This window comes from Salmo trutta, chromosome 32 (assembly GCF_901001165.1).
Source record: "Salmo trutta chromosome 32, fSalTru1.1, whole genome shotgun sequence".
NCBI lineage: Eukaryota > Metazoa > Chordata > Actinopteri > Salmoniformes > Salmonidae > Salmo > Salmo trutta.
In genome coordinates this window covers 43,553,268-43,573,896 of record NC_042988.1, presented here as the reverse complement: position 1 = coordinate 43,573,896, position 20,629 = coordinate 43,553,268, and the positions used below count along the sequence as shown (strand labels likewise).

The window sequence follows — 20,629 nt, the reverse complement described above, 5'->3', positions numbered from 1 at the left end:
ATCCTCAACTACTGGCTGACTGTATTCAGGATCAGGTTCAATATCCTCAACTACTGGCTGACTGTATTCAGGATCAGGTTCAATATCCTCAACTACTGGCTGACTGTATTCAGGATCAGGTTCAATATCCTCAACTACTGGCTGACTGTATTCTGGATCAGGTTACTGTTCAATATCCTCAACTACTGGCTGACTGTATTCAGGATCAGGTTCAATATCCTCAACTACTGGCTGACTGTATTCAGGATCAGGTAACTGTTCAATATCCTCAACTACTGGCTGACTATATTCAGGATCAGGTAACTGTTCAATATCCTCAACTACTGGCTGACTGTATTCAGGATCAGGTTCAATATCCTCAACTACTGGCTGACTATATTCAGGATCAGGTAACTGTTCAATATCCTCAACTACTGGCTGACTGTATTCAGGATCAGGTAACTGTTCAATATCCTCAACTACTGGCTGATCAGGATCAGGTTCAATATCCTCAACTACTGGCTGACTATATTCAGGATCAGGTTCAATATCCTCAACTACTGGCTGACTGTATTCAGGATCAGGTTCAATATCCTCAACTACTGGCTGACTGTATTCAGGATCAGGTTCAATATCCTCAACTACTGGCTGACTGTATTCAGGATCAGGTTACTGTTCAATATCCTCAACTACGGGCTGACTATATTCAGGATCAGGTTCAATATCCTCAACTACTGGCTGACTATATTCAGGATCAGGTTCAATATCCTCAACTACTGGCTGACTATATTCAGGATCAGGTAACTGTTCAATATCCTCAACTACGGGCTGACTATATTCAGGATCAAGTTCAATATCCTCAACTACTGGCTGACTGTATTCAGGATCAGGTTACTGGCTGACTCTATTCAGGATCAGGTTACTGGTTGGCTCTATTCAGGATCAGGTTACTGGTTGGCTCTATTCAGGATCAGGTTACTGGTTGACTATATTCAGGGATCAGGTTACTGGTTGACTCTATTCAGGATCAGGTTACTGGCTGACTCTATTCAGGATCAGGTTACTGGCTGACTCTATTCAGGATCAGGTTACTGGTTGACTCTATTCAGGATTAGGTAGGGTTGTGGTCTATGTTTTTTAAGAACACACTCCCCCTGAGGGGTAGACTACAAAACAGATCAATGAGTTAACCAGCTTACGTTAATGAATATACAGAAATATCTGTTGATTTTCTGAAGAAAACAACAACTCAGATATGTGTTTTCAAGACAGGTGTGGTGGTGTGAGACAGGTGTGGTGGTGGTGGGAGACAGGTGTGGTGGTGGTGGGAGACAGGTGTGGTGGTGGTGGGAGACAGGTGTGGTGGTGGTGGGAGACAGGTGTTGTATGTAGTGGTAGTTTAGACAGGTGTGGTGGTGTGAGACAGGTGTGGTGGTGTGAGACAGGTGTGGTGGTGGTGGTGGTGGGAGACAGGTGTGGTGGTGGTGGGAGACAGGTGTGGTGGTGGTGGGAGACAGGTGTGGTGGTGGTGGGAGACAGGTGTGGTGGTGGTGGGAGACAGGTGTGGTGGTGGTGGTGGTGGTGGTGGGAGACAGGTGTGGTGGTGGTGGTGGTGGGAGACAGGTGTGGTGGTGGGAGACAGGTGTGGTGGTGGTGGGAGACAGGTGTTGTGGTGGTGGGAGACAGGTGTTGTATGTAGTGTTAGTTTAGACAGGTGTGGTGGTGTGAGACAGGTGTGGTGGTGTTAGACAGGTGTGGTGGTGTTTGATTAGACAGGTGTTGTATGTAGTGGTAGTTTAGACAGATGTGGTGGTGGTGGTGGGAGACAGGTGTTGTATGTAGTGGTAGTTTAGACAGGTGTGGTGGTGTTAGATTAGACAGGTGTTGTATGTAGTGGTAGTTTAGACAGGTGTGGTGGTGTTAGATTAGACAGGTGTTGTATGTAGTGGTAGTTTAGACAGGTGTGGTGGTGTTGTATGTAGTGGTAGTTTAGACAGATGTGGTGGTGGTGGGAGACAGGTGTTGTATGTAGTGGTAGTTTAGACAGGTGTGGTGGTGTTAGATTAGACAGGTGTTGTATGTAGTGTCAGACAGGTGTTGAATGTAGTGGTAGATTAGACAGGTGTTGTATGTAGTGTCAGACAGGTGTTGAATGTAGTGGTAGATTAGACAGGTGTGGTGGTGTTAGATTAGACAGGTGTTGTATGTAGTGGTAGTTTAGACAGGTGTGGTGGTGTTAGACAGGTGTGGTGGTGTTAGATTAGACAGGTGTTGTATGTAGTGGTAGTTTAGACAGGTGTGGTGGTGGTAGATTAGACAGGTGTTGTATGTAGTGGTAGTTTAGACAGGTGTGGTGGTGTTAGACAGGTGTGGTGGTGTTAGATTAGACAGGTGTTGTATGTAGTGGTAGTTTAGACAGGTGTGGTGGTGTTAGATTAGACAGGTGTTGTATGTAGTGGTAGTTTAGACAGGTGTGGTGGTGGTAGATTAGACAGGTGTTGTATGTAGTGGTAGTTTAGACAGGTGTGGTGGTGTTAGACAGGTGTGGTGGTGTTAGATTAGACAGGTGTTGTATGTAGTGGTATATTAGACAGGTGTGGTGGTGTTAGATTAGACAGGTGTTATATGTAGTGGTAGATTAGACAGGTGTGGTGGTGTTAGACAGGTGTGGTGGTGTTAGATTAGACAGGTGTTGTATGTAGTGGTAGTTTAGACAGGTGTGGTGGTGTTAGATTAGACAGGTGTTGTATGTAGTGGTAGATTAGACAGGTGTGGTGGTGTTAGACAGGTGTGGTGGTGTTAGATTAGACAGGTGTTGTATGTAGTGGTAGTTTAGACAGGTGTGGTGGTGTTAGATTAGACAGGTGTTGTATGTAGTGGTAGTTTAGACAGGTGTGGTGGTGGTAGATTAGACAGGTGTTGTATGTAGTGGTAGTTTAGACAGGTGTGGTGGTGTTAGACAGGTGTGGTGGTGTTAGATTAGACAGGTGTTGTATGTAGTGGTATATTAGACAGGTGTGGTGGTGTTAGATTAGACAGGTGTTATATGTAGTGGTAGATTAGACAGGTGTGGTGGTGTTAGACAGGTGTGGTGGTGTTAGATTAGACAGGTGTTGTATGTAGTGGTAGTTTAGACAGGTGTGGTGGTGTTAGATTAGACAGGTGTTGTATGTAGTGGTAGATTAGACAGGTGTGGTGGTGTTAGACAGGTGTGGTGGTGTTAGATTAGACAGGTGTTGTATGTAGTGGTAGATTAGACAGGTGTGGTGGTGTTAGATTAGACAGGTGTTGTATGTAGTGTTAGATTAGACAGGTGTACTGTCCAGGTGACTGTTGTCAGGTACAGGTGACAGGTAGCTATGTGAGAACACATCTCGGCTCCTTACTTTTATACCTGCAACACTGTGGGATAAAAATAGACATCACGTCACTCTCCTGCTTCAGACATGTGAGAGGACACTTCACTTGAAAGGCATTTGAGTTTCTTCCTTGTTTTAGTTTCTTGACTTTTCCACCCTGCTGCTCGTAAACCATGGTGCCATTCTGAAATGTGTGTGTGTGTGTGTTCTCAGGTACGTCCACCAGCCCTGTCTCCAGGTGATGGAGGCCATGCTAGTTGCCGCGGTAACGGCGACGGTGTCGTTCGCCATGATCTATTTCTCTAATGACTGTCAGCCTCTCGGACCTGACCAGTCAGAGGACTACCCTCTACAGGTACACACACACACACACACACACACACACACACACACACACACACACACACAATTGTGGAGACACAATTAAGTACCTTTCAAAGTACTATTTTCCTTAACCCTCACCCTAGCTCCTAGCTCCTCACCCTAGCTCCTCACCCTAGCTCCTAGCTCCTCACCCTAGCTCCTCACCCTAGCTCCTAGCTCCTCACCCTAGCTCCTCACCCTAGCTCCTAGCTGCTCACCCTAGCTCCTCACCCTAATTCTAGCTTTAACCTTAAACCCCGTAGAAATAGCGTTTCACGTTGTGTGGACTTACAAAATGTCCTTAGTTGGTTCATATTTGTTTGTTTATTTTTCTTGTGGGACTTCTGGTCCCCACAAGTATAGTTAAACACGTCCAAACACACTCCCACTCACTCACATGCTCTGTCTCCAGTTGTTCTGTGCGGATGGAGAGTATAACTCCATGGCAACGGCCTTCTTCAACACACCTGAGAGGAGCGTCCGCAGCCTCTTCCACAACCCACCAGGTAGACTGTTTGTGTGCCTGGTTGATTCACCATTATCAGTGGTGTTATGGTGCACTGTGTCTCTGCTACGTGATAGTGCCCCCTGGTGTTGAAATACCAGACTGCTTCACCACTGTTCCCAGTGGTCTGTTTACACTAGACCACACTATTCAGTTGGAAAGTCATTCGTTTTAATTACTATGAATGTACAAAGTTTGCAATGACACATTTTTGTATTTCTGTCTTGCTCTCGCTCTCTCTCCTCTCTCTCTCTCTCTCTCTCTCTCCTCTCTCTCCTCTCTCTCCTCCCTCTCCTCTCTCTCCTCCCTCTCCTCTCTCTCTCTCTCTCCTCCCTCTCCTCTCTCTCCTCCCTCTCCTCCCTCTCCTCTCTCTCCTCCCTCTCTCTCTCTCCCTCTCTCCCTCTCTCCCTCTCTCCCTCTCTCCCTCTCTCCCTCTCTCCCCTCTCCCTCTCTCCCTCTCTCCCTCTCTCCCTCTCTCTCCCTCCCCCTTCCAGGTTCCTACAACCCTCTGACTCTAAGTCTGTTTACCTTGACCTATTTCTTCCTGGCCTGTTGGACCTATGGCCTGACTGTTTCAGCTGGAGTCTTCATCCCGTCTCTGCTCATAGGAGCTGCCTGGGGAAGACTGTTTGGAATACTGCTGGCTTCTATCACGCCTGACGGATCGGTGAGTGTGAGGGGGTTATATGACATCATTATGGGGGTTATATGACATCATTATGGGGTTATATGACATCATTATGGGGTTATATGACATCATTATGGGGTTATATGACATCATTATGGGGTTATATGACAACATTATGGGGTTATATGACATCATTATGGGGTTATATGATATCATTATGGGGTTATATGACATCATTATGGGGGTTATATGACATCATTATGGGGGTTATATGACATCATTATGGGGTTATATGACATCATTATGGGGTTATATGACATCATTATGGGGGTTATATGACATCATTATGGGGGTTATGTGACATCATTATGGGGGTTATATGACATCATTATGGGGTTATATGACATCATTATGGGGTTATATGACATCATTATGGGGTTATATGACATCATTATGGGGTTATGTGGACATCATTATGGGGGTTATGTGGACATCATTATGGGGTTATGTGGACATCATTATGGGGTTATGTGGACATCATTATGGGGTTGTATGACATCATTATGGGGGTTATGTGACATCATTATGGGGGTTATGTGGACATCATTATGGGGGTTATGTGACATCATTATGGGGGTTATGTGGACATCATTATGGGGGTTATGTGGACATCATTATGGGGGTTATGTGGACATCATTATGGGGGTTATGTGACATCATTATGGGGGTTATGTGACATCATTATGGGGGTTATGTGACATCATTATGGGGGTTATGTGGACATCATTATGGGGGTTATGTGGACATCATTATGGGGGTTATGTGGACATCATTATGGGGGTTATGTGGACATCATTATGGGGGTTATGTGGACATCATTATGGGGGTTATGTGACATCATTATGGGGGTTATGTGGACATCATTATGGGGGTTATGTGGACATCATTATGGGGGTTATGTGGACATCATTATGGGGGTTATGTGGACATCATTATGGGGGTTATGTGGACATCATTATGGGGGTTTTATGACATCATTATGGGGGTTTTATGACATCATTACGGGGGTTATGTGGACATCATTACGGGAGTTATGTGGACATCATTACGGGGGTTATGTGACATCATTATGGGGGTTATGTGGACATCATTATGGGGGTTTTATGACATCATTATGGGGGTTTTATGACATCATTGTGGGGGTTTTATGACATCATTGTGGGGTTATATGACATTATGGGGTTATATGACATCATTATGGGGTTATATGACATCATTATGGGGTTATATGACATCATTATGGGGTTATATGACATCATTATGGGGTTATATGACATCATTATGGGGGTTATGTGGACATCATTATGGGGGTTATGTGGACATCATTATGGGGGTTATGTGGACATCATTATGGGGGTTATATGGACATCATTATGGGGGTTTTATGACATCATTGTGGGGGTTTTATGACATCATTGTGGGGGTTTTATGACATCATTATGGGGGTTTTATGACATCATTATGGGGGTTATGTGGACATCATTATGGGGGTTATGTGGACATCATTATGGGGGTTTTATGACATCATTGTGGGGGTTTTATGACATCATTATGGGGGTTATGTGGACATCATTATGGGGTTATATGGCATCATTATGGGGTTATATGGCATCATTATGGGGTTATATGGCATCATTATGGGGTTATATGACATCATTATGGGGTTATATGACATCATTATGGGGTTATATGACATCATTGTGGGGTTATATGACATCATTATGGGGTTATGTGGACATCATTATGGGGGTTATGTGGACATCATTATGGGGGTTATGTGGACATCATTATGGGGGTTATGTGGACATCATTATGGGGGTTTTATGACATCATTGTGGGGGTTTTATGACATCATTATGGGGGTTATGTGGACATCATTATGGGGTTATATGGCATCATTATGGGGTTATATGGCATCATTATGGGGTTATATGGCATCATTATGGGGTTATATGACATCATTATGGGGTTATATGACATCATTATGGGGTTATATGACATCATTATGGGGGTTATGTGGACATCATTATGGGGGTTATGTGGACATCATTATGGGGGTTATGTGGACATCATTATGGGGTTTTATGACATCATTATGGGGTTATATGACATCATTATGGGGGTTATATGACATCATTATGGGGGTTATATGACATCATTATGGGGTTATATGACATCATTATGGGGGTTATATGACATCATTATGGGGTTATATGACATCATTATGGGGTTATATGACATCATTATGGGGTTATATGACATCATTATGGGGTTATATGACATCATTATGGGGTTATATGACATCATTATGGGGTTATATGACATCATTATGGGGGTTATGTGGACATCATTATGGGGGTTATGTGGACATCATTATGGGGGTTATATGACATCATTATGGGGTTATATGACATCATTATGGGGTTATATGACATCATTATGGGGGTTATATGACATCATTATGGGGTTATATGACATCATTATGGGGTTATATGACATCATTATGGGGGTATATTATTCTCCCCATTGTGCCACTCTTTGTATGGCATGCTCAAATCTCCCAGTCAATTAATCCCAACACAATGACTGGCTGGCCCCAATACAGTAGTACACGTTACTCTGGTTTGAACCCCGTAGTGCTCTCTGGTTTGAACCTCGTAGTGCTCTCTGGTTTGAACCTCGTAGTGCTCTCTGGTTTGAACCCCGTAGTGCTCTCTGGTCTGGTTTGAACCTCGTAGTGCTCTCTGGTTTGAACCTCGTAGTGCTCTCTGGTTTGAACCCCGTAGTGCTCTCTGGTTTGAACCCCGTAGTGCTCTCTGGTTTGAACCCCGTAGTGCTCTCTGGTTTGAACCTCGTAGTGCTCTCTGGTTTGAACCTCGTAGTGCTCTCTGGTTTGAACCCCGTAGTGCTCTCTGGTTTGAACCCCGTAGTGCTCTCTGGTTTGACCCCGTAGTGCTCTCTGGTTTGAACCTCGTAGTGCTCTCTGGTTTGAAACCCCGTTGTGCTCTCTGGTTTGAACCTCGTAGTGCTCTCTGGTCTGGTTTGAACCTCGTTGTGCTCTCTGGTTTGAACCCCGTAGTGCTCTCTGGTGAACCTCGTAGTGCTCTCTGGTTTGAACCCCGTAGTGCTCTCTGGTTTGAACCCCGTAGTGCTCTCTGGTTTGAACCTCGTAGTGCTCTCTGGTTTGAACCTCGTAGTGCTCTCTGGTTTGAACCTCGTAGTGCTCTCTGGTTTGAACCTCGTAGTGCTCTCTGGTTTGAACCTCGTAGTGCTCTCTGGTTTGAACCTCGTAGTGCTCTCTGGTTTGAACCCCGTAGTGCTCTCTGGTTTGAACCCTGTAGTGCTCTCTGGTTTGAACCTCGTAGTGCTCTCTGGTCTGGTTTGAACCTCGTAGTGCTCTCTGGTTTGAACCTCGTAGTGCTCTCTGGTCTGGTTTGAACCCCGTAGTGCTCTCTGGTTTGAACCTCGTAGTGCTCTCTGGTCTGGTTTGAACCTCGTAGTGCTCTCTGGTTTGAACCTCGTAGTGCTCTCTGGTTTGAACCTCGTAGTGCTCTCTGGTTTGAACCTCGTAGTGCTCTCTGGTTTGAACCTCGTAGTGCTCTCTGGTCTGGTTTGAACCTCGTAGTGCTCTCTGGTTTGAACCTCGTAGTGCTCTCTGGTTTGAACCTCGTAGTGCTCTCTGGTCTGGTTTGAACCTCGTAGTGCTCTCTGGTTTGAACCTCGTAGTGCTCTCTGGTTTGAACCCCGTAGTGCTCTCTGGTTTGAACCCCGTAGTGCTCTCTGGTTTGAACCTCGTAGTGCTCTCTGGTTTGAACCCCGTAGTGCTCTCTGGTTTGAACCTCGTAGTGCTCTCTGGTTTGGTTTGAACCTCGTAGTGCTCTCTGGTTTGAACCTCGTAGTGCTCTCTGGTTTGAACCTCGTAGTGCTCTCTGGTTTGAACCTCGTAGTGCTCTTTGGTTTGAACCCCGTAGTGCTCTATGGTTTGAACCCCGTAGTGCTCTATGGTTTGAACCTCGTAGTGCTCTCTGGTTTGAACCCCGTAGTGCTCTCTGGTTGAACCTCGTAGTGCTCTCTGGTTGAACCTCGTAGTGCTCTCTGGTTTGAACCCGTAGTGCTCTCTGGTCTGGTTGAACCCCGTAGTGCTCTCTGGTCTGGTTTGAACCCCGTAGTGCTCTCTGGTCTGGTTGAACCTCGTAGTGCTCTCTGTTTGAACCTCGTAGTGCTCTCTGGTTTGACCCCCGTAGTGCTCTCTGTCTGGTTTGAACCTCGTAGTGCTCTCTGGTTTGAACCTCGTAGTGCTCTCTGGTTTGAACCTCGTAGTGCTCTCTGGTTTGAACCTCGTAGTGCTCTCTGGTTTGAACCTCGTAGTGCTCTCTGGTTTGAACCTCGTAGTGCTCTCTGGTTTGAACCTCGTAGTGCTCTCTGGTTTGAACCTCGTAGTGCTCTCTGGTTTGAACCTCGTAGTGCTCTCTGGTTTGAACCTCGTAGTGCTCTCTGGTTTGAACCTCGTAGTGCTCTCTGGTCTGGTTTGAACCTCGTAGTGCTCTCTGGTTTGAACCTCGTAGTGCTCTCTGGTCTGGTTTGAACCTCGTAGTGCTCTCTGGTTTGAACCTCGTAGTGCTCTCTGGTTTGAACCCCGTAGTGCTCTCTGGTTTGAACCCCGTAGTGCTCTCTGGTTTGAACCTCGTAGTGCTCTCTGGTTTGAACCTCGTAGTGCTCTCTGGTTTGAACCCCGTAGTGCTCTCTGGTTTGAACCCCGTAGTGCTCTCTGGTTTGAACCCCGTAGTGCTCTCTGGTTTGAACCTCGTAGTGCTCTCTGTTTTGAACCTCGTAGTGCTCTCTGGTTTGAACCCCGTTGTGCTCTCTGGTTTGAACCTCGTAGTGCTCTCTGGTCTGGTTTGAACCTCGTTGTGCTCTCTGGTTTGAACCCCGTAGTGCTCTCTGGTTTGAACCCCGTAGTGCTCTCTGGTTTGAACCCCGTAGTGCTCTCTGGTTTGAACCTCGTAGTGCTCTCTGGTTTGAACCTCGTAGTGCTCTCTGGTTTGAACCTCGTAGTGCTCTCTGGTTTGAACCTCGTAGTGCTCTCTGGTTTGAACCTCGTAGTGCTCTCTGGTTTGAACCCCGTAGTGCTCTCTGGTTTGAACCCCGTAGTGCTCTCTGGTTTGAACCCCGTAGTGCTCTCTGGTTTGAACCTCGTAGTGCTCTCTGGTTTGAACCTCGTAGTGCTCTCTGGTCTGGTTTGAACCCCGTAGTGCTCTCTGGTTTGAACCTCGTAGTGCTCTCTGGTTTGAACCTCGTAGTGCTCTCTGGTTTGAACCCCGTAGTGCTCTCTGGTCTGGTTTGAACCTCGTAGTGCTCTCTGGTTTGAACCTCGTAGTGCTCTCTGGTTTGAACCTCGTAGTGCTCTCTGGTTTGAACCTCGTAGTGCTCTCTGGTTTGAACCTCGTAGTGCTCTCTGGTTTGAACCCCGTAGTGCTCTCTGGTTTGAACCCCGTAGTGCTCTCTGGTTTGAACCCCGTAGTGCTCTCTGGTTTGAACCTCGTAGTGCTCTCTGGTTTGACCCCCTAGTGCTCTCTGGTCTGGTTTGAACCTCGTAGTGCTCTCTGGTCTGGTTTGAACCTCGTAGTGCTCTCTGGTTTGAACCTCGTAGTGCTCTCTGGTCTGGTTTGAACCTCGTAGTGCTCTCTGGTTTGAACCTCGTAGTGCTCTCTGGTTTGAACCTCGTAGTGCTCTCTGGTTTGAACCTCGTAGTGCTCTCTGGTCTGGTTTGAACCTCGTAGTGCTCTCTGGTTTGAACCTCGTAGTGCTCTCTGGTTTGAACCCCGTAGTGCTCTCTGGTTTGAACCCCGTAGTGCTCTCTGGTTTGAACCTCGTAGTGCTCTCTGGTTTGAACCCCGTAGTGCTCTCTGGTTTGAACCTCGTAGTGCTCTCTGGTTTGGTTTGAACCTCGTAGTGCTCTCTGGTTTGAACCTCGTAGTGCTCTCTGGTTTGAACCTCGTAGTGCTCTCTGGTTTGAACCTCGTAGTGCTCTCTGGTTTGAACCTCGTAGTGCTCTCTGGTTTGAACCTCGTAGTGCTCTCTGGTCTGGTTTGAACCCCGTAGTGCTCTCTGGTCTGGTTTGAACCCCGTAGTGCTCTCTGGTCTGGTTTGAACCTCGTAGTGCTCTCTGGTTTGAACCTCGTAGTGCTCTCTGGTTTGAACCCCGTAGTGCTCTCTGGTTTGAACCTCGTAGTGCTCTCTGGTTTGAACCTCGTAGTGCTCTCTGGTTTGAACCCCGTAGTGCTCTCTGGTTTGAACCTCGTAGTGCTCTCTGGTTTGAACCCCGTAGTGCTCTCTGGTTTGACCCCCTAGTGCTCTCTGGTCTGGTTTGAACCTCGTAGTGCTCTCTGGTTTGAACCTCGTAGTGCTCTCTGGTTTGAACCTCGTAGTGCTCTCTGGTTTGAACCTCGTAGTGCTCTCTGGTTTGAACCTCGTAGTGCTCTCTGGTTTGAACCTCGTAGTGCTCTCTGGTTTGAACCTCGTAGTGCTCTCTGGTCTGGTTTGAACCTCGTAGTGCTCTCTGGTCTGGTTTGAACCTCGTAGTGCTCTCTGGTCTGGTTTGAACCTCGTAGTGCTCTCTGGTTTGAACCTCGTAGTGCTCTCTGGTCTGGTTTGAACCTCGTAGTGCTCTCTGGTTTGAACCTCGTAGTGCTCTCTGGTCTGGTTTGAACCTCGTAGTGCTCTCTGGTTTGAACCCCGTAGTGCTCTCTGGTTTGAACCTCGTAGTGCTCTCTGGTCTGGTTTGAACCCCGTAGTGCTCTCTGGTTTGAACCTCGTAGTGCTCTCTGGTTTGAACCTCGTAGTGCTCTCTGGTTTGAACCTCGTAGTGCTCTCTGGTTTGAACCTCGTAGTGCTCTCTGGTTTGAACCTCGTAGTGCTCTCTGGTTTGAACCCCGTAGTGCTCTCTGGTTTGAACCTCGTAGTGCTCTCTGGTTTGAACCTCGTAGTGCTCTCTGGTTTGAACCTCGTAGTGCACTCTGGTTTGAACCTCGTAGTGCTCTCTGGTGTCAACGCTTGGGGGGGCCTGCTGCTTTACCCATTGGCTCTTCAACAGCTGCTTTGACAAACACAGCATAGCATAGTACACTGGCCAGATTGTTGTCAATAGTGTGTGTGTGTGTGTCTCTCTCTCTTTCTCAGATTTGGGCCGATCCAGGGAAGTATGCTTTAATAGGAGCTGCAGCACAACTGGGTGAGTGGCATTCCTGGAGACCTCTCTCTGGTTTAGAGATGTCACACTGACTGGTTACCTGATAGTATCAGTCTGGTTTAGAGATGTCACACTGACTGGTTACCTGATAGTATCAGTCTGGTTTAGAGATGTCACACTGACTGGTTACCTGATAGTATCAGTCTGGTTTAGAGATGTCACACTGACTGGTTACCTGATAGTATCAGTCTGGTTTAGAGATGTCACACTGACTGGTTACCTGATAGTATCAGTCTGGTTTAGAGATGTCACACTGACTGGTTACCTGATAGTATCAGTCTGGTTTAGAGATGTCACACTGACTGGTTACCTGATAGTATCAGTCTGGTTTAGAGATGTCACACTGACTGGTTACCTGATAGTATCAGTCTGGTTTAGAGATGTCACACTGACTGGTTACCTGATAGTATCAGTCTGGTTTAGAGATGTCACACTGACTGGTTACCTGATAGTATCAGTCTGGTTTAGAGATGTCACACTGACTGGTTACCTGATAGTATCAGTCTGGTTTAGAGATGCATTTTAATGTAATAATGCAATACCTCCTCCTGTCCAGAAGGGGGCATAGTGAGAATGACTCTGTTTAAGTCATGATGTGTTAGTAGTAGATATGGTTAGTACTAGTTAGTAGTAGTAGATATAGTGTGTGTGTGTGTATGTGTGTGTGTGTGTGTGTGTGTGTGTGTGTGTGTGTGTGTGTGTGTGTGTGTGTGTATGTATATATATGTGTGTGTGTGTGTGTGTGTGTGTGTATATATATATATATATGTGTGTGTGTGTGTATATATATGTGTGTGTGTGTGTGTATGTATGTGTGTGTGTGTGTGTGTGTGTGTGTGTGTGTATGTATATATATGTGTGTGTGTGTGTGTGTGTGTGTGTATATATATATATATATGTGTGTGTGTGTGTATATATATGTGTGTGTGTGTGTGTATGTATGTATGTATGTATGTATGTATTATAATAACTAATGTAATGTCTCCTCTAGGGGGCATAGTGAGAATGACTCTGTTTAAGTCATGATGTGTTAGTAGTAGATATGGTTAGTAGTATATAGTGTGTGTGTATATATTATAATAACTAATGTAATGTGTCCTCTAGGGGGCATAGTGAGGATGACTCTCAGTTTAACAGTCATCATGGTGGAAGCAACAGGAAACGTAACGTACGGTCTACCCATCATGTTGGTGCTGTTGACGGCCAAGATAGTAGGAGACTACTTTGTGGAGGTGAGTCTGAGGTACATATACTATACTGACTGGGCCAATCCGTAGTGGACTAAAACAAGGCTCCCCGCCACTGTCTTGGCCTGAAGACATGTTACCCCTCTTAAATAGACACAAGTATTAATGCAAGGAGTGACCATGAAAGATATCAACATAGTTTGAACCATATGTCGAGGCTGTACAGTGTTTATGTTACAGATAATAGACTACTGTAGCTTATCGTTTGGTTCTGATGGGGTACAACAGTTCAATTAATATCAGCTCATGATGCAAGTTATTTTCTAGAACAATCAATTAGTATTTATTATTCATCTAGAAATCCCAAAATGGATGTAGCGACTGCGCATTGTGTTAACAGCAATATCCTGTCAGTGAAGTGTGTTGAAGGGTGGGGCTAAACTCCTCCGTTGTCTTGGTGACGTAGCTACCATGTAGTAACAGCCTGAAGCTCTCCCCTGCACACCCACTGACACTGTGGGAGACTGTGGGAGAGTTCCCTGCCCACTGATACTGTGGGAGACTGTGGGAGAGTTCCCTGCCCACTGAGACTGTGGGAGACTGTGGGAGAGTTCCCTGCCCACTGAGACTGTGGGAGAGTTCCCTGCCCACTGAGACTGTGGGAGAGTTCCCTGCCCACTGACACTGTGGGAGAGTTCCCTGCCCACTGACACTGTGGGAGAGTTCCCTGCCCACTGAGACTGTGGGAGACTGTGGGAGAGTTCCCTGCCCACTGATGCTGTGGGAGACTGTGGGAGAGTTCCCTGCCCACTGATGCTGTGGGAGACTGTGGGAGAGTTCCCTGCCCACTGATGCTGTGGGAGACTGTGGGAGAGTTCCCTGCCCACTGATACTGTGGGAGACTGGGAGAGTTCCCTGCCCACTGAGACTGTGGGAGACTGTGTGAGAGTTCCCTGCCCACTGAGACTGTGGGAGACTGTGTGTTGCATCTCATCTCAGTATCTGTGGTGCTGCTCGTGGCAACGGAAGTCTGTGGACCATTTGTCGTTCTGAGGTTCAGTTTGTGTGTCTCAGTGGACCATGTGTTGTTCTGAGGTTCAGTGTGTGTGTGTCTCAGCTTGACCATTTGTCGTTCTGAGGTTCAGTGTGTGTGTGTCACAGTGGACCGCTTGTCGATCTGAGGTTGTGTGTGTGTGTGTCTCAGCTTGACCATATGTTGTTCTGAGGTTCAGTGTGTGTGTCAGTGGACCATGTGTCGTTCTGAGGTTCAGTGTGTGTGTGTCTCAGCTTGACCATTTGTCGTTCTGAGGTTCAGTGTGTGTGTGTCACAGTGGACCGCTTGTCGATCTGAGGTTGTGTGTGTGTGTGTCTCAGCTTGACCATGTGTTGTTCTGAGGTTCAGTGTGTGTGTGTCTCAGTGGACCATGTGTTGTTCTGAGGTTCAGTGTGTGTGTGTCTCAGCTTGACCATTTGTCGTTCTGAGGTTCAGTGTGTAGTAATCCATCTGGTTGTTTCTTAGGGTCTGTATGACATCCACATCAAGCTGCAGAGTGTTCCCTTCCTGCACTTGGAGGCCCCTGCCACCTCCCACTGGCTAACAGCCAGGTAAGCCACTCTCTCATTGGCCGACTGCTGAGTAAGCCCTTCTCCTATTGGCTTACTGGCCGATGAGCCTGTTTCCCATTGGCATAACTACCAGTTGACCCTCTGACCTCACTACTCTCCTTTTTCTCTCTCCATCTCACCCTCCCTCCATCTCTCTCTCTCCATCCGTCTCACCCCTCCATCTCTCTCTCCATCTGGCCCCCCTCCATCTCTCTCTCTCTCTCCATCTGGCCCCCCCTCCATCTCTCTCTCTCTCTCCATCTGGCCCCCCCTCCATCTCTCTCTCCATCTGGCCCCCCCTCCATCTCTCTCTCTCTCCATCTGGCCCCCCCTCCATCTCTCTCTCTCTCCATCTGGCCCCCCCTCCATCTCTCTCTCTCTCCATCTGGCCCCCCCTCCATCTCTCTCTCTCTCCATCTGGCCCCCCCTCCATCTCTCTCTCTCTCTCTCCATCTGGCCCCCCCTCCATCTCTCTCTCCATCTGGCCCCCCCTCCATCTCTCTCTCCATCTGGCCCCCCCCTCCATCTCTCTCTCTCTCCATCTGGCCCCCCCCTCCATCTCTCTCTCTCTCCATCTGGCCCCCCCTCCCTCCATCTCTCCATCTGGCCCCCCCTCCATCTCTCTCTCCATCTGCCCCCCCCTCCATCTCTCTCTCTCCATCTGGCCCCCCCCTCCATCTCTCTCTCTCTCCATCTGGCCCCCCCTCCATCCATCTCTCCATCTGGCCCCCCCTCCATCTCTCTCTCTCTCTCCATCTGGCCCCCCCTCCATCTCTCTCTCTCTCTCTCCATCTGGCCCCCCCTCCATCTCTCTCTCTCCATCTGGCCCCCCCTCCCTACATCTCTCCATCTGGCCCCCCCTCCATCTCTCACTCTCCATCTGGCCCCCCCTCCCTCCATCTCTCCATCTGGCCCCCCCCTCCCTCCATCTGGCCCCCCCCTCCATCTCTCACTCTCCATCTGGCCCCCCCTCCATCTCTCACTCTCCATCTGGCCCCCCCCTCCATCTCTCACTCTCCATCTGGCCCCCCCTCCATCTCTCACTCTCCATCTGGCCCCCCTCCATCTCTCACTCTCCATCTGGCCCCCCCTCCATCTCTCACTCTCCATCTGGCCCTCCATCTCTCCATCTGGCCCCCCCTCCCTCCATCTCTCCATCTGGCCCCCCCCTCCATCTCTCACTCTCCATCTGGCCCCCCCCTCCATCTCTCACTCTCCATCTGGCCCCCCCTCCATCTCTCACTCTCCATCTGGCCCCCCCTCCATCTCTCACTCTCCATCTGGCCCCCCTCCATCTCTCACTCTCCATCTGGCCCCCCCTCCATCTCTCACTCTCCATCTGGCCCCCCCTCCCTCCATCTCTCCATCTGGCCCCCCTCCCTCCATCTCTCTCCATCTGGCCCCCCCCTCCCTCCATCTCTCCATCTGGCCCCCCCTCCATCTCTCACTCTCCATCTGGCCCCCCCTCCCTCCATCTCTCCATCTGGCCCCCCCTCCCTCCATCTCTCACTCTCCATCTGGCCCCCCCTCCATCTCTCTCTCCATCTGGCCCCCCCCTCCCTCCATCTCTCTCCATCTGGCCCCCCCTCCCTCCATCTCTCTCCATCTGGCCCCCCCTCCCTCCATCTCTCTCCATCTGGCCCCCCCTCCCTCCATCTCTCTCCATCTGGCCCCCCTCCATCTCTCACTCTCCATCTGGCCCCCCCTCCATCTCTCACTCTCCATCTGGCCCCCCCTCCCTCCATCTCTCTCCATCTGGCCCCCCCTCCCTCCATCTCTCTCTCCATCTGGCCCCCCCTCCCTCCATCTCTCCATCTGGCCCCCCCTCCCTCCATCTCTCCATCTGGCCCTCCCTCCATCTCTCTCTCCATCTGGCCCCCCCCCCCTCCATCTCTCTCTCCATCTGGCCCCCCCCCCCCTCCCTCTCTCTCTCCATCTGGGCCCCCCCTCCATCCTTCCTCTCTCTCAGGGAGGTGATGAGTGCCCCAGTCACCTGTTTTAACCGTATAGAAAAGGTTGGCACCATCGTGGACGTCCTTAGCAACACCTCCACCAATCACAACGGCTTCCCTGTCGTCGTGCCGGTCGCCGCTAGCGACGATGTATGGAAAGCTCCACCCGAAGGCCATTAATGTCTTATAGTTGGGCTTGACTTCTAATTGGCTGAGAAAGTTGATTATCTCTGAACGGTCTATGACTCTTCTTTCATTCATCCCTGCTTTCTGTCTTCTCTTTCACTCATCACTTCATCCTCTCCTCAGATGGGGAAGGTCTGTGGACTCATCCTTCGTTCTCAGCTCATTGTTCTGCTCAAACACAAGGTGAGAGAAGCTCTAGGTGTCTGTCCTGTCTGTCCTGTCTGTCTGTCCTGTCCGTCCTGTCTGTCCTGCATGTCTGTCCTGTCTATCTGTCCTGTCTGTCTCTGTATTAATCTCTCTCACCTTCTCTCCCTCCCTGTTTCTCTCTCTCCTCTCGGTCTCTGTCTCTGTCCAGGTGTTTGTAGAGCTGGCTCGATCCAGGTTGACCCAGAGGAAGCTACAGCTGAAGGACTTTAGGGATGCCTACCCTCGCTTCCCCCCCATCCAGAGTATCCACATATCACAGGATGAGAGGGAGTGCATGATGGACCTTACAGAGTTCATGAACCCTACACCCTACACCGTACCACAGGTATATACAGTGCCTTCAGAAAGTACTCATACCCCTTGATGAATTCCACATTGTGTTGTTATGACCATCTACACACAATACCCCATAATGACAAAGTGAACTTCAATGTTATCTCCTATCACAGCCATTAAACTCAAACTGTTTTAAAGTCAACTTTGGCCTCTTGGTGAATTTCATGAGCGGTTTCCTTCCTCTCAGGCAACTGAGTTGGGAAGGACGCCTGTATCTTTGAAGTGGCTGGGTGTATTGATGCACCATCCAAAGTGTAATTAATAACTTCACCATGTTCAAAGAGATGTTCAATGTCTGCTTTTTTTAACATTTTGACCCGTCTAGTGTTTGGGGAGTAACAGATTACATTTAGAAAGTCATCTACCAATAGGAGCCCTTCTTAACGAGGCATTGGAAAACCTCCCTGGTCTTTATAGTTGAATCTGTGCTTGTAATTCACTACTCGACTCAGAGACTTTACAGATAATTGTATATGTGGGGTACAGAGATGAGGTGGTGAATCAAAAATGATGTTAAACACTATTATTACACACAGACTGAGTCCATGTAACTTATTATGTGACTTGTTAAGCACATTCTTACTCCTGAACTTATTTAGGCGTTTCCATAACAACGGTGTTGAATACTTATTGACTCAATACATTTCAGCTTTTCATTTGTAATTATATGTACAAATGACTAAAAACATAATTCCACTTTGACATAATGGGGTGTTGTGTTTAGGCCAGTGACACAAAATCTACATTTATATAGAGATTTAAACTGTAACACCTCTACATTTATATAGAGATTTAAACTGTAACACCTCTACATTTATATAGAGATTTAAACTGTAACACATCTACATTTATATAGAGATTTAAACTGTAACACATCTACATTTATATAGAGATTTAAACTGTAAAACAACATAATGTGGAAAACGTCAAGGGGTGTGAATACTTTCTGAAGGCTCTGTACACACAGACACACACACACACACACACACACACAGTACACACTTTTGATCGTCCCCCCTCTCTCTCCACCCCAGGAGACGTCTCTTCCTCGAGTGTTTAAGTTGTTCAGAGCTCTGGGTCTCAGACACCTGGTGGTAGTGGACAGCGAGAACAGGGTGAGTTACTGTGTGTGTGTGTGTGTGTGTGTGTGCACCTACGGTACTGCGTGTGTGTGTGATAATATATGTGTATATATTAGCTGGTGTGTATAGGTTCAACTATATAGATTTTGTATCTGTTAATAGCATATATTCAATATTTTGTTAAGAATTCATTTTTCTACAAATGATGTCCTATTCCCTATATAGTGTACTTATGCCATTTGGGACCAGTCCTTGTTCTCTAATGATGATGATGATAATAATGTATTAAACGAGGCTGCAGATGGGAGTGTTTCAGTCTTACAGTAACATACTATGCTGTTATATTGTTATGTAGAATACTGGGATCCTGATGTGATCTTTGCAGACACTGATTCAGCTTTATCTAACGTTATTAAACAGCACCATTCTGCTGTGTAGCCTGTTCTCTGAGCCTAAAGCAGAGCATATGGACAGGACGTGATCAGTAGCCTGTTCTCTGAGCCTAAAGCAGAGCATATGGACAGGACGTGATCAGTAGCCTGTTCTCTGAGCCTAAAGCAGAGCATATGGACAGGACGTCATCAGAAGCCTGTTCTCTGAGCCTAAAGCAGAGCATATGGACAGGACGTGATCAGTAGCCTGTTCTCTGAGCCTAAAGCAGAGCATATGGACAGGACGTGATCAGTAGCCTGTTCTCTGAGCCTAAAGCAGAGCATATGGACAGGACGTGATCAGTAGCCTGTTCTCTGAGCCTAAAGCAGAGCATATGGACAGGACGTCATCAGTAGCCTGTTCTCTGAGCCTAAAGCAGAGCATATGGACAGGACGTGATCAGTAGCCTGTTCTCTGAGCCTAAAGCAGAGCATATGGACAGGACGTCATCAGTAGCCTGTTCTCTGAGCCTAAAGCAGAGCATATGGACAGGACGTGATCAGTAGCCTGTTCTCTGAGCCTAAAGCAGAGCATATGGACAGGACGTCATCAGAAGCCTGTTCTCTGAGCCTAAAGCAGAGCATATGGACAGGACGTGATCAGTAGCCTGTTCTCTGAGCATAAAGCAGAGCATATGGACAGGACGTCATCAGAAGCCTGTTCTCTGAACCTAAAGCAGAGCATATGGACAGGACGTCATCAGTAGCCTGTTCTCTGAGCCTAAAGCAGAGCATATGGACAGGACGTGATCAGTAGCCTGTTCTCTGAGCCTAAAGCAGAGCATATGGACAGGACGTCATCAGAAGCCTGTTCTCTGAGCATAAAGCAGAGCATATGGACAGGACGTCATCAGAAGCCTGTTCTCTGAACCTAAAGCAGAGCATATGGACAGGACGTGATCAGTAGCCTGTTCTCTGAACCTAAAGCAGAGCATATGGACAGGACGTGATCAGTAGCCTGTTCTCTGAGCATAAAGCAGAGCATATGGACAGGACGTGATCAGTAGCCTGTTCTCTGAGCCTAAAGCAGAGCATATGGACAGGACGTGATCAGTAGCCTGTTCTCTGAGCATAAAGCAGAGCATATGGACAGGACGTGATCAGAAGCCTGTTCTCTGAGCATAAAGCAGAGCATATGGACAGGACGTGATCAGAAGCTTTCGGAAGCACCGGCTCGTTTAATGTGGTGGGATAAAGATACAGAGAAAGTGGGATCCTCAGTCACTCTGTTCAATTTATAACGCCTTCAAAAACAAACAAGCGTCATATACAGCTTCAGAATGTAAAAACAGCAAAGAAATCATAAGTAGACTTTAAAAAATTAGACTGATGTGTGATGTCAGTGGAACCTGTGGGTCTCTTCTCTCTATAGGTTGTAGGTCTGGTATAACCTGTCTCTCTATAGGTTGTAGGTCTGGTATAACCTGTCTCTCTATAGGTTGTAGGTCTGGTATAACCTGTCTCTTCTCTCTATAGGTTGTAGGTCTGGTATAACCTGTC

At 47.7% G+C, this 20,629-nt stretch overlaps 1 protein-coding gene across 1 annotated transcript in view; it reads left to right on the top strand.

Annotated features, from left to right (window-relative positions):
- Positions 1 to 20,629, top strand: part of LOC115171977 (H(+)/Cl(-) exchange transporter 7) — a 51,350-nt gene that overhangs the window by 26,012 nt on the left and 4,709 nt on the right. The window contains exons 15-24 of the mRNA XM_029729214.1: positions 3,552 to 3,693; positions 4,114 to 4,207; positions 4,701 to 4,873; positions 12,074 to 12,125; positions 13,248 to 13,375; positions 14,850 to 14,935; positions 16,905 to 17,037; positions 17,197 to 17,256; positions 17,429 to 17,605; positions 18,651 to 18,731. Coding sequence (XP_029585074.1) covers positions 3,552 to 3,693; positions 4,114 to 4,207; positions 4,701 to 4,873; positions 12,074 to 12,125; positions 13,248 to 13,375; positions 14,850 to 14,935; positions 16,905 to 17,037; positions 17,197 to 17,256; positions 17,429 to 17,605; positions 18,651 to 18,731 — 1,126 coding nt within the window. The remainder of the gene's footprint in view (positions 1 to 3,551; positions 3,694 to 4,113; positions 4,208 to 4,700; positions 4,874 to 12,073; positions 12,126 to 13,247; positions 13,376 to 14,849; positions 14,936 to 16,904; positions 17,038 to 17,196; positions 17,257 to 17,428; positions 17,606 to 18,650; positions 18,732 to 20,629) is intronic.